This window comes from Rhamphochromis longiceps, linkage group LG10 (assembly GCF_057381845.1).
Source record: "Rhamphochromis longiceps isolate RC_006_pf linkage group LG10, R_longiceps_female_GT1.1, whole genome shotgun sequence".
In the NCBI taxonomy this organism is placed as follows: domain Eukaryota; kingdom Metazoa; phylum Chordata; class Actinopteri; order Cichliformes; family Cichlidae; genus Rhamphochromis; species Rhamphochromis longiceps.
The window spans coordinates 16,906,669-16,919,191 of NC_140566.1; the positions used below are offsets into that span (position 1 = coordinate 16,906,669).

At 40.2% G+C, this 12,523-nt stretch overlaps 1 protein-coding gene across 1 annotated transcript; it reads right to left on the reverse strand.

Moving 5' to 3' along the window:
• Nucleotides 1-132: 132 nt before the first annotated feature.
• LOC146660612 (uncharacterized) lies at nt 133-10,286 on the reverse strand. The gene is made up of 18 exons (XM_085420564.1): nt 9,856-10,286; nt 9,064-9,270; nt 8,851-8,961; nt 8,517-8,616; nt 7,469-7,536; nt 7,299-7,369; nt 7,125-7,207; nt 6,531-6,642; nt 6,274-6,414; nt 5,959-6,059; nt 5,610-5,775; nt 3,100-3,184; nt 1,942-3,009; nt 1,441-1,745; nt 1,240-1,348; nt 933-1,071; nt 434-830; nt 133-201 (listed from the first exon to the last, which is right to left on the reverse strand). Exons 1-17 carry the CDS (start codon nt 10,070-10,072, stop codon nt 659-661), a joined length of 3,255 nt encoding a protein of 1,084 aa, XP_085276690.1. The 5' UTR covers nt 10,073-10,286; the 3' UTR covers nt 133-201; nt 434-658.
• Between the last annotated feature and the right edge of the window lie 2,237 nt (nt 10,287-12,523).

Sequence of the window (12,523 nt, forward strand, 5' to 3'; positions counted from 1 at the left end):
TTTGCTGCGTAGATGCATCTAGTCTTGTTGTTCTAACAGCATAACAATTATACATAAAGGTTGAGAAGGTGTGCTCTTTAGCTCTGCTCCAGATTCATCATTTTCTGAAAGCCTTTACATATCCTCCACACTCCATTTATAGGCCGCTTCCTGCACAGCCTTTTTATCCTCTGGTAGCGTTTCTGTTCAAAACCATTTGACCTGCAAGACACAAATAAAATAACCCTATTAATTATGATACAACAAGCTAAAAGGCCAAAGACAATCCATTCAATTAGGCGCAAATTTAATATAGACGTGGAAAAAAATGATCACAATTTCTTTACCATTAATGTGCAAAATGACAAACTGATGTGTGTATTAAAAACATTCAATATTAAACTACAGTTCTGTCCTCAACAGTTTTCCTCTGTCACCGATGCACAAACTCTACCTGTCAACTCCGTCCCAGCGGTACCCCGGTGGAATATTGAACCGGTTTGGAGGTGGAGCAGGGCCTTTATATCGAGGTTTCTCTACAAAAAATCAAAACAAACATACAAATAAATAAAAATACAAACAGTAGCAAAAACAAAACTGCTGCTATTTAAAAGCTTCTTACAAGGATTGACCTGGTGAAATAAAATAAAGTCATAAATAAAATAAAACATATGTAATGTTAAACATCTTGTGTTTTTGTGCCACGGTCCTTTTTACGCCTGAGCATTGCAGCCATAGGATCGCCTTCTCTTTCCTGTTCTCTCAACATGCGGTCAAGATCCTCAAGTGGCTTAAGGGCTTCGCGCAGCGCTTCCTTAAGTTTCTGGTGATGCATCTGGATCTGTGCCAACCTATACATACATTTTAACATAAACCATTGAACCACTTTTATAATTTTTTATGTGGATATAATCACATAAACTGTGATATTTGAAATGATCATGCACATTTACCCTTTTCCCCACTGAGCGTATTTCTTGTCTGTTGCCGCTTTTTCACCAGCTTTCTTTTTCTGTTCATTTCTCTCTGAATCCAGATCCCTGCTTTTGCCACTTTTGTCTCTGAAAATCGTCTGAGCGTTACGCGATTCATCTGGTCAAAGGGGATGAATGGGTAAGTATGTAGAAACTTCATTATTTAATTTTAGGACTAAATAAAATACGACAATATAGATGATAAGCTGAAATGAGATGCAAAGCTGTATGAAGCTCTTCAATCAATGGGTGTAAAAAAATCTTAAGAGAGAAAAGTTGATGAAACCTTCAAGTGGCTGATTGTGTTTTTCTCTGCGTCTGTTCTCCTTTTGCTCTTTCCTTAGAATGTCCACAGAAACCAGGCCTGCCTTTCCACCAGATAGCATCCTTTGGCCCTGGTTATAAAAAAAAAAAGACAATTGAAAAATATAACATTTGAGTGAAATCAGATTTGACATTAATCTTTGTTCCAACACAGTCTGCTTACCTGTGACTGGCCTGGCCTACGAGGTGGTGACAAATCTCCATCCGAGTCCCTTCCACTCGGTGGCTGCCCCCTGGGTGGAGACTGGTCAGAGTCTGAGCCCCGTTTAGTTTTTGAGGGCCTCCTTGGGGGAGATTGGTCGGAGTCTGAGGCGTTTCCCTTCAGGGGCCTTTTCCTCGGGGGAGACGGATCCGAGTCTGAATCATGTCTATTCTGACCCTTCTTAGCCACCGCTGACCGATGAGGATCCGGTGAGCGTTTTTTACTTAACAAGGATGAGCTGAGCTTGCTTTTGTTGGAGGCTGAATCTGACAAAGACACAGTTAATTTGTTAATTTTCATTTTGTAATGCCTTTTGAACAAAAATTAAAGATTTATTATTAGATCAAGCTATGTCTTTAAAATAAATTTCAATTCAAAACTCATGTTAAATGGGTCTCTGCTTTTTACTTTTATTCATATGCCACACCAGATTCCACTTTACAATTTAAATGGATCACTCACCTTTACTTTGCATTTTTTCTGACTTTCCTGAACACTGTCTTGGTGGTGACAAGTCTGGGGAGTCATGGCGTCTTCTCCTGGGAGGAGAGACATCTGGAGAGTCGTGACGTCTTCTCTTGGGAGGAGAGACATCTGGAGAGTCATGACGTCTTCTCCTGGGAGGAGAGACATCAGGAGAGTCGTGACGTCTTCTCTTGGGAGGAGAGACATCTGGAGAGTTGTGATGTCTAGTCCTGGGAGGAGAGACATCTGGAGAGTCATGACGTCTTCTCCTGGGAGGAGAGACATCTGGAGAGTCGTGAGGTCTAGTCCTGTGAGGAGAGACATCAGGAGAGTCGTGACGTCTTCTCCTGGGAGGAGAGACATCTGGAGAGTCGTGAGGTCTAGTCCTGTGAGGAGAGACATCTGGAGAGTCATGACGTCTTCTCTTGGGAGGAGAGACAACAGGAGAGTCGTGACGTCTTCTCTTGGGAGGAGAGACATCTGGAGAGTCATGAGGTCTAGTCCTGGGAGGAGAGACATCTGGAGAGTCATGACGTCTTCTCCTGGGAGGAGAGACATCTGGAGAGTCGTGAGGTCTAGTCCTGGGAGGAGAGACATCTGGAGAGTCATGACGTCTTCTCCTGGGAGGAGAGACATCTGGAGAGTCGTGAGGTCTAGTCCTGGGAGGAGAGACATCTGGAGAGTCGTGGCGTCTTCTCTTGGGAGGAGAGACATCTGGAGAGTCGTGAGGTCTAGTCCTGGGAGGAGAGACATCTGGAGAGTCATGACGTCTTCTCCTGGGAGGAGAGACATCTGGAGAGTCGTGAGGTCTAGTCCTGGGAGGAGAGACATCAGGAGAGTCGTGACGTCTTGTCCTGTGAGGAGAGACATCCGGAGAGTACTTCCGACTTCTCTTTGGTGGAGAGATGTCTGGAGAGTCATGCCGGGTCTTTTTGACAGGAGAATCCTGTCCTCTTCTCTTTGAAGACAACTCGGGTGAGTCATGTCGACCTCTGCTTAATGAGCCAGCCTCTGTATTTTGATGTTCTTTTCCATTTCCTTCCTCTGTGTCATCATTTTGATCCACTTTTAGGAGAGGAAGTAAAACTATAGTAAACAACAGTCTTAACTTAATATTGCACAAATCCCCTCCTACTTCTGTGACTTCTTATTTACCTCCAATTGCTTTCCATCTGTTGCTGGTCCTAAAAACTTCCATCTGTTTCACTTCCTCAGGTCGATCATCAATCACCTCAGCAATCTGAACAGTTAACAAGAGATTAAGTTTTAAAACAGAACTTGTTGACATAACAAAATTACCCAAACTACAAGCATACCCATTTAATACAATAGATTAGATTTCAGCATTAAGTAAATGGCCTGTATTTGTATAGCGCTTTACTTAGTCCCTAAGGACCCCAAAGCACTTTACACGTTCAGTCATCCACCCATTCACACACACTGGTGATGGCAAGCTAAATTGTAGCCACAGCCGCCCTGAGGCGCACTGACAGAGGCGAGGCTGCCGGTGTTCCAGATCTACTGGCATTTAGATCAACTGGCGTTAGTCGAACAGATGTGTGGCAGACTTCCGTTTCAGGAGCTGCTACCTACAGACTAGCAAAAAAACGCCAAATGTGTCATCTGTGACACTTGTGAGGTTATCTCAAACACACTCCGTCAGTCTTGATGCTGTTGAACAACAAAATGTTTAAAAATGTGGCGAGTTTACCTAGGGTTATCCTCATGCGCGACGCGATCGCGAAAACAGCAAACAATTAACACCATGCCGATGTTGTTCACAGGACAACAAGAGTAAACGATCGGGAGACTCTTGTTGTCGTTATCGTTCCCCTCACACGGTTTGTTTCTCCGAATTCAGCGTTTTTGCTTCACAACTAAAGCGAGCAGTTTACTTTGTGTGCACTAACATGGACTCGAGTCAACCAGTGCCACCACTGGCCAAGTGCCACAGCCTACAGCCAGATCAACTTGTGACACACATCTGCAGCACGTCTGAATTCGTTTCATGCACAATACATTTGTACCTTTCAATTGTGTCTGTTTGTGCGTCATGCAAATAAACCTTTGAAATGAATGAAATGACACTAATATTTCACTAGTTTTGTAACATCACATGTCGTTACCGTAGTCTGTGTCTTTTCTCTGCGAACAAACATTTTAGAGTTGGTTGTTATATACAGTCTGTATAAGTGTGGTTAATCTAATAAACATTTGTAAGGAGATGGCAGTTACTGTGAATGTACAGCAGTTACACAGTGATTAGTAATAAACAGTCAGACAATGACCCTGACTTTCTCATTCAGTCTTGTAGATTGAATGCACCTTCTGTGGAAAGTGGTACCACACAGTGTGTGTGGACTTCCCCTGTGCAGAAGGCGACTACAAATGTTGTGCATGTTAAATAAACAGAAAAAAGTGATCCCTGTTGTCTTTGCTTACTGATTGTTTTCAGTGTTGACAAGCCACATTGCTGCCATTGCATCTTTCAACATGTTTGTGGGTAGATTTGGATGTACCAGGGGTAAGTGCAGCCACTCAGCCTCTACTCAATGTCATCGTAGCAAGTTAATCTAGTAGTAGGCTATGGTATTTGGCCACAGGTGGCAGCAGTGGACTGACCTCCATTTGAAACTGCTCCAGCTGCTGTGTGATAGTGGATCTGCTACAAATTGAAGATCATATGGAAGTTTTGGAAATTAACCCTTGTATTATGTTGAAAAACAAAAAAGTGACATTGATTTTGTTGCGGGTCATTTTGACCCATACTGTGTAAATCCACTCAGAATTGTCAAGAAACTGCAATAAAACAATAGCACCTTTATTTTCCATCAGATAAACATGTAGAACACAGACATACAACAGTGACTTTCCATAACTATTTTAGGAACAATTTGGTTTTTCGTTCTTACAAACACGTATTTTGAACTTGCCCAACGTTCTCAGTTTTTCAATGCTCAACATTTTCGATTTTGTCCACATGATGGACAGAATGTAACTGTGTGCTTTCTGCAGATGTACTTCTTGTATTTCTCACAAAAAGTGCTTGTTTTCAAACAGGAATCTTCCTAACTAAGATTTAAAACAAAAGATTTCTACGTCTCCTCCAGTCTCACAAACAGAACCAATCGACACACCTGAGTCACTGACTTTCTTATATCCACTCACTCTCACTGGCTCTGTTTATTACTAATCACTGTGTAACTGCTGTAAATTCACAGTAACTGCCATCTCCTTACAAATCTTCATTGGATTAACCACACTTATACAGACTGTATATAACTACCAACTCTCCAGCCATGTTGATGGATTGCCTATATTGGCTGGAAATATTAATTTCCAGAGAAAGGACACAGACAGACGATGCTTACAGGATGTGATGTGACAACACTAATGAAATATTGACGTGTCATATTTGTCCAAGGCGTATTTCATTGTTATGGAAAAAGAGAATATTAAAATCATTATGACCAATTGGAGCAGTGATTTCTATGACTTTGTGTATATAATTTGGAATTTTGTACAAATGTAGGCCAATAAGGAATATATGATATCATTTCATTCTTTTCAAACAGACACAATTGAAAGGTACAAATGTATTTTGCATGAAACACTGGGTTTAACAAAAACAACAACATTATCAGTACCCTCAGGTGAGGAAGTACCTTGTTCATGTGTGGTGGCAGCTGGGGACCTATGAAGCCAACACTGTTGTGAGGCATGGTGGCGATGGTGCCTGGGCTCACCACCGGCTGGGGAGATGCCTGACCAGATATGCCAGCGTTATGGTTCAAGTGGCTGTAGTCCCCAGTTTTTCCCACATCTGTGCACCTGATGACATGGAAAAAAGAATATTAACCATGACAAAGCATCAACATTATAACATTAGGTTATAATAATACATTTTCTACAAGAAAAGTGAGAATAAACATGTCTACATTATTAAATAATGATGGGAAAAGTTCTACTGAAGGAATAAGCCTAGAATGTTTAAAAATACCGATGTTTACTCACTTGATGTAGAAGAGGACATAGGCCTGCTGGTTGAGAACAGTGCTAATGTCACTGACTGACACGGACGAGTCATTCATCTGAAACCACTGCTCATTGCTGGCCTGTGAGACAGAATGAGAGAGATGTGACACAGCAGATTCAGTTTCTGAATTGAATTTGAGCTAAAAAGAAGAATCTTATGGTTATATAGGGGTCTTTTTTTTCTTTCTTTCAATGCATACAAAGTAGTTTTCTGCTGAAATGTGTTGTTTATGGTGTTTGTTTGTTTGTACTACGCAACAGCAGCATTCAAACAGATTCGGGCACAGCCAGTACCTTAATATAGCAGAAATAGTGTCCAGTATGACAACTCAATCCAGAGTGAACCAGCACAGCATACAGCCTGTAGAGCTGGGGCTCCCCGTGGGACTGCGACATGAAGGGCCGCAGATCCAGATGCTCCAAATACTTCACATCCTGATGACCACCAAACAAAAAAATTCAAACATTACATGCAAATATCCTGTTTTATAATAAAACAAAGCATCTGTCATGTATCTTTATGACTTAAGCAGACACTATTGGCCATTTGCCTTTGTGATTTTGCCTCCACTGAAGTCTGCAAAGCGTTTGAGTGAGATGGTGAGCACATTGGCGCTGCGATGGATTGTAAATCTTTTTGAGGCCGTTACCATTTTGTTGCACCTGAAGGAAACAAACATTCAGCTTGTTGACAAAAATCACACCTAAACACTAAAACTCATCATGGTTTGGCATCTCTTTGCACATATTCAACTCTGTATATTTTATATATTTTATTATTATTATTATTATTATTATTATTTTATTTTATTTTTTTACTATTTAATTTGTAAAAATGTGTATACACACACACACACACACACACACACACACACACACACACACACACACACACACGTAGGAAAATATTTAGTATACACATCCAGAAATGCATACACTATTATATATTGTACATATATTTATTAGTTTCAGGTTGGCCATTCTTGTATTTTGCTCGTTTGTGTTGTTGTGTTTGCACATCTCTGTTGCTTGTGGGGCTCGCACACAAGAATTTCACTCGCATGTGCTGTGCCAGTGTGCCTGCACATGTGATGTGACAATAAAAAGTGATTTGATTTGATTTGATTTGATTTGATTTGACTTACTTGGTGCATTTATAAGCATTTTCGCCACCCAGCTGTTCTGGCTTGACAAACTGCTCCAGAGCTTTGGAGACATTTGGAGCAGTCTATATGAACAGAGAGAGAGAGGAAAAACCTCACACTCCATAATGCAGAGAATACATAGTAGCAACGTCACTTTGAATGTTGTCCAATTACCTTAATTTCCAGAGTGATATCCAGAAAAGGGTCAAATGTATCTGAGACAGCTTTGCAGTTTAAACATTTAACTGAAACAGAAATCAGTGCTATGAGTATCACACAAGCTGTAAGACATAAAAAGACAAATAAAAGAAAAATAAATCAAACCTTAAAAAACAGTGACTTACCTCTGGATCTTAGGTACCCGCCAAACACTTGATGGATGAAAGAGGTTGCCTGCGTTTGCCTGTCCAATCTATAATAAAAAGATAAAGCACAAAAGTTAACTAATAAGGACAGTGCAACAATTAACTGACTGACCATTTATTTTTTAGCATTTTGGAACCAGACAATCACTTTACAGTATTCAAGTAGCAGAAAAGACAATAGGAGGAATTGGAGCACGATTAATTACTTAAGAGGCCATCTGCTGCTACACGGGAAGAATTGATTTGATGAGAATTGACACTTTAGGTTCTTAAAAAAATAAATGAATTAATAAATTATTTTTAGGAGTCTAACAAGAAGCACAACACTCAGCCCAGTGCATCTGTTAAACGTGTAGTTTTGGTTAAATGTGCACATAGACTTCGAAGCTCTATAGTAACACATAGAAAAACCTGGATTTTCTGAATTTTGCTGCTGCAATAATAGCACTAATGCCATTAGGGTGAATAAGAGATGACCTGAGGGGTTGAGTGCTCCTGCTCACACTGCTTACCCTGTTGCCTCAGAAGAAATCTATACTAGACACTAAGTCTGGCAGCTCTCTGCCATAATCCCAGACACCTGTTTTACTACACGTTTAAGCCGCTTCTGATCTTTTCAAGCCCTGTTACCAAAACAAGCTACCACACCCAGTGTAAGAATACTTTCTGTGTTGGAGCAGTCAAGTTCATTAAAAAACTTGATATAATAATGAGGTATTATATCAAGTGGCTTGCCTAGTATGTAAACTGAGGTGTCAGTCAGGCAAGAGACTGAGGAATCTGCATTTCTGAAAAATACTCTCAGCAATTGAAGCATTAATAGTTAAAAGGAACTAGTATAAACTGCACTTCCTGAAAAACAGGATAAAGGATTTATTTCATATTCTCCTACTGTCACGGTGTTACCTCTACGTAGCTAATTATGGATCTTACTACATAATAAAGTGCAAACACTGTCAAGCCCAAGTAAAAATATTTTTGTGTGTTTAACTTGTTTAGAATGCATGCAATGTAAAATGACACTCACTTGGTTCCAGGTAAGCAGGACCTTTGCATAGCATCCACTGTGCACCGCAGGAATTCATGAGCATCTTCCTGGCTTCCATAGCAGAAGTGGTTTGCAATCCCTGTGTGAGGGGAACGAGGAAAAACAGAACCAAAAAACAAAGCAGGAGGTGAATTATTGTAAAGGATACCACAGTTAAATGCAAGTTTACACTTATTTAAAAACAGAATTCAAAATCCCTCCAGATTATTTCCCTCCAAAATTACAAAAGGTAAACAGTCACACAGCGCCTCCTATCATTAAAATATAGGTAAACACTTTGCACAGAGCACAGCAACAACAGTCATCCACTTACACCCAAGCTCATTGAGTACACCAATGGGCTTAATGACATTCCCAGAGTTGGTAAAAACCTGAATGATGTGGTTTTGCATGGTACACATCATACAGAACCCTGGCTCATGACCTGCAGCAGAGACAGAGACAAAATACTGAGTGAGTAAGGAGTGATACAATGTGAGAATCAGCGCAGGACTGCGTAACACCACTGTTGGTGAAATAAACTTACATGTTTTGGAGTGCTCCCGCGTCAGCATGTAGTTTGCTAAAGGAGGGGTGTAGCTGAGACACTGCAGGGCTGAGTTGAGGAAGCAGGTGTTCCCCATGTTCTGGAGGCCTGCACCAATGAGGTGAACCTGGGCCCAATTTAGGCTGAGCCGATCTGGTGAGAACAGCACCTTCTGGGGCAAGTCAATTCCATCGCCACTGCTGATCACTGACACACAGAGCCACAATTATTACTAAAAATCTGTTTCAATACATTTTAAAAAGGAGATAATTTAATGCCACCTTACTTATACAACCACACACTGGCACATGGCAAAGTCATGTCAGGACATCACAGTAATAGCTACAACTATTAACAGTTATATAATGTGATTCTGGCCACTGTGAAAAACTCCTAAACAGCCTCAGGAAGAAAGATAGGACAATTTGCCTTCTCCTTTGTTTCTGCTAAACAAGTTGGGCTGCCGGTCTTTATATAAAAACAGCAATTGCATCACGAGCTGAAGTGACTGATCATGCAAAGCTGGATGCATTACATAACTGGATGAATGAACGGAGAAGGGAAGCAGCAACACAACACCCACAAAAGCAGTTGTCAAACTTGTGTGAAAGCAGAAGCAAAAAGATTAGCTGTACGTTACTAAAACCAATTCTGACAAATATGGGTAAATAATGGCTAAAATGTGTGGTTCCATATTTGCTAAAACTGGTTGGAAAACTATTCTGTCTGACAATAAAAATCTTCAAACAGCTTAAAAAGACATTTTGAAAAAAAGCCAGGCTTTGCTCTGACCTTGGTCCTTGGGCTGGTCCTCAGAGGAGGGTGTACTCTGAGGACCAGCCCCTTGGTCCTTGGGCTGGTCCTCAGAGGAGGGTGTACTCTGAGGACCAGCCCCTTGGTCCTTGGGCTGGTCCTCAGAGGAGGGTGTACTGTTGTACACAGCAGCTCCAGGTCCGAGTCCGGCTGACTCGTGGTCAGACTTTTCTGAAGATCTGTCAACTATGGTCATTGTTCATAGCTGCATTAGGAACATAGACACATACGTTTATGAACTGAAAACAAAACAAAACAAAAAAAACAACAACAACTCATTGTTATTTTGGAAAAAGGGAAAGGGAAAGAAAACTTAAATACTACATCAATCCTACACTGGTTAGGTAGCAGTACAGTGAGTTTGGACAACAACAACTAAATACAAAAGCCACATTAACAGATTATACCCAATTTCGCTGTGCAAAAAACTGCACAATGACAATAAAAAGCTCCAAGTCTCTTATAGCTTATAGTTAAATAACGCTATATTAAACACTGCCCTCATACCATCGCCTAAACTTCCAGCAAACAAGTATCAGAAATTGTGTTAGATTGGATGATTTGTTTACATTCAAAAACAGACTAGCATAAGTGAGAGCCAAATATTAGTTTTTGACCGTTTGTTTTTATTTGAATCATCTTGTCAGATTCCTTTTAAATAACAAACACCAGTAGACAAGAGTAACTTTCGACATCTAATTTAACTCTGTCCAACTAACAAACTTAAAATATCGACAAAAATTAGTGTTTAGAAAACTCAAGAGGGGAAATGCCAGATAACCCACTCGACCGAGGAAATTTCCAAGTCGGAAGCACGTTTACAACAGAAGCAGCTGTTCCCTCCCACCTGCTCTTACAGAGTGGCTCACATTGGCTAAATGACGGCTGCTAGGCCTTTAACACGCAGCGTCGCAAAACCTCAAGAAAACACACAAAAAACCCTGATCATATCAGACGGAGAGCAAGTTGAGAGCTTACCAGTCTTGTCCAAATCCGAGATGGAATGACGCGCACTTAAAGAAGATGCAAAAACCATGGAAACCACATAAACATATTTGTACATTAACATAAAGCTGTTGTACACACACACACACACACACACATATGAAGAGAGAGAGAGAGTATGCATAGTATGCAAACGGCTACCAAACAGCCATCATAATTCGTCATACAATGAGAACAGAACAAATCAACAATTGTTATAAACACTGTTATAAACACTGAAAAGTTATAAACACTGAAAAGAGTAAAACAGAAATAGAAACAATGTCCTAGTCAAGAAATAACAAAAGGATTCAAAATTACCGTCATTATTTCTGATCTCGCTTTAATCTCGGTGCACATCACTAAATAAACAGACAGAAATAAAACTTTGTTTTGTTGTCACAAAAATCAGGTCTGTGTGAATGATTAATTGTCACTGTCATTAAGCATATTTTATAGAATTTATATGCAAAGTAAACAAGCTGTGAAAAAGAGACCTAACTGGAAAGATTTCAGAAACTGTGAAACTTGTAAAATATGTGTACACACACACACACACACACACACACACACACACACACACACACACACACACACACACACACACACACACACACACACACACACAAACACACACACACACGTAGGAAAATATTTAGTATACACATCCAGAAATGCATATACTATTATATATTGTACATATATTTATTAGTTTCAGATGTAGCCATTCTTGTGTTTTGCTTGTTTACATTATTGTATTTTGCACAACTCTGTTGCTTGTGGAGCTCGCACACAAGAATTTCACTCACATGTGCTGTACCAATGTACCTGCACATGTGATGTGACAATAAAAGTGATTTGATTTGATTTAACTGGAATCACTCCAAAGTAGTGGGTTAAAAAAGGGGAACAAGAGTCAACAGTCTACGTTTCACCCTTTTTAGGATTCCTCCTCTACCCGGACACACCTGCTAAGATGGAGACCACATCACGTGAGGCTTTCTGCTTCAGGCCTATCCCAGACCAAGATCCAGGCAAAGGTCAACAGACTTGGCTCACCCTAGAGAGTAAACTCATCATGTCTGTATAAAGATAAGACTCATTTATGATGGCACGCAAGGCTGTGGCTTTCTGTTCAGTGCATGTGTGTGTCTTGGAAATGGTTTGGGCAGTGTGCTATGAGTGAGAAGGCAGAGATGGTAGAGATTATAAAGGTGATTTTGTGATTAAAGCTTAGATTAAAAAAAAACCCTACACTGCCATTAAACTGAAAAACACTGTAATAAAGTATTTAATACCTCAAATAGAACATAAGAAAGACCATATAAGGTTAAATGTGAAAATGCTGTTATAGACACAGAGCATCTGGAGGAGTGATATTGTTTTCTCTGCTGTGCAGTGAAATTCCTGCCACTCTTACTCACAGACACAGGATTGGATTGCCCTCAGCAGTAATTATTTGTGTATGTGTTCCCGTGTCCTTCACACAGCTCTGCGACATCCAAAGCAAATGATTTATATTCATAAGAACATTTCATCTCATTTATGTATAAAGTATTATTCTCTCAAGATTAAAATGAAAAAAGCAAATAGTGTAATACATGTAGTATGATCAAGAAAGTAAGAAAGTTTATTTATGGAAAGTGTGATTACTGTTGATGAA

Bases quoted from the DNA above. Each gene is read 5' to 3' on its own strand.
- LOC146660612 (XM_085420564.1), bottom strand. From the start codon at position 10,072: ATGACCATAGTTGACAGATCTTCAGAAAAGTCTGACCACGAGTCAGCC. The intron at 5,776-5,958 runs GTGAGTAAACAT...CCATGTCATCAG, and splicing joins TATGTCCTCTTCTACATCAA to GTGCACAGATGTGGGAAAAA. The intron at 1,746-1,941 runs GTGAGTGATCCA...TGTCTTTGTCAG, and splicing joins AGAAAAAATGCAAAGTAAAG to ATTCAGCCTCCAACAAAAGC.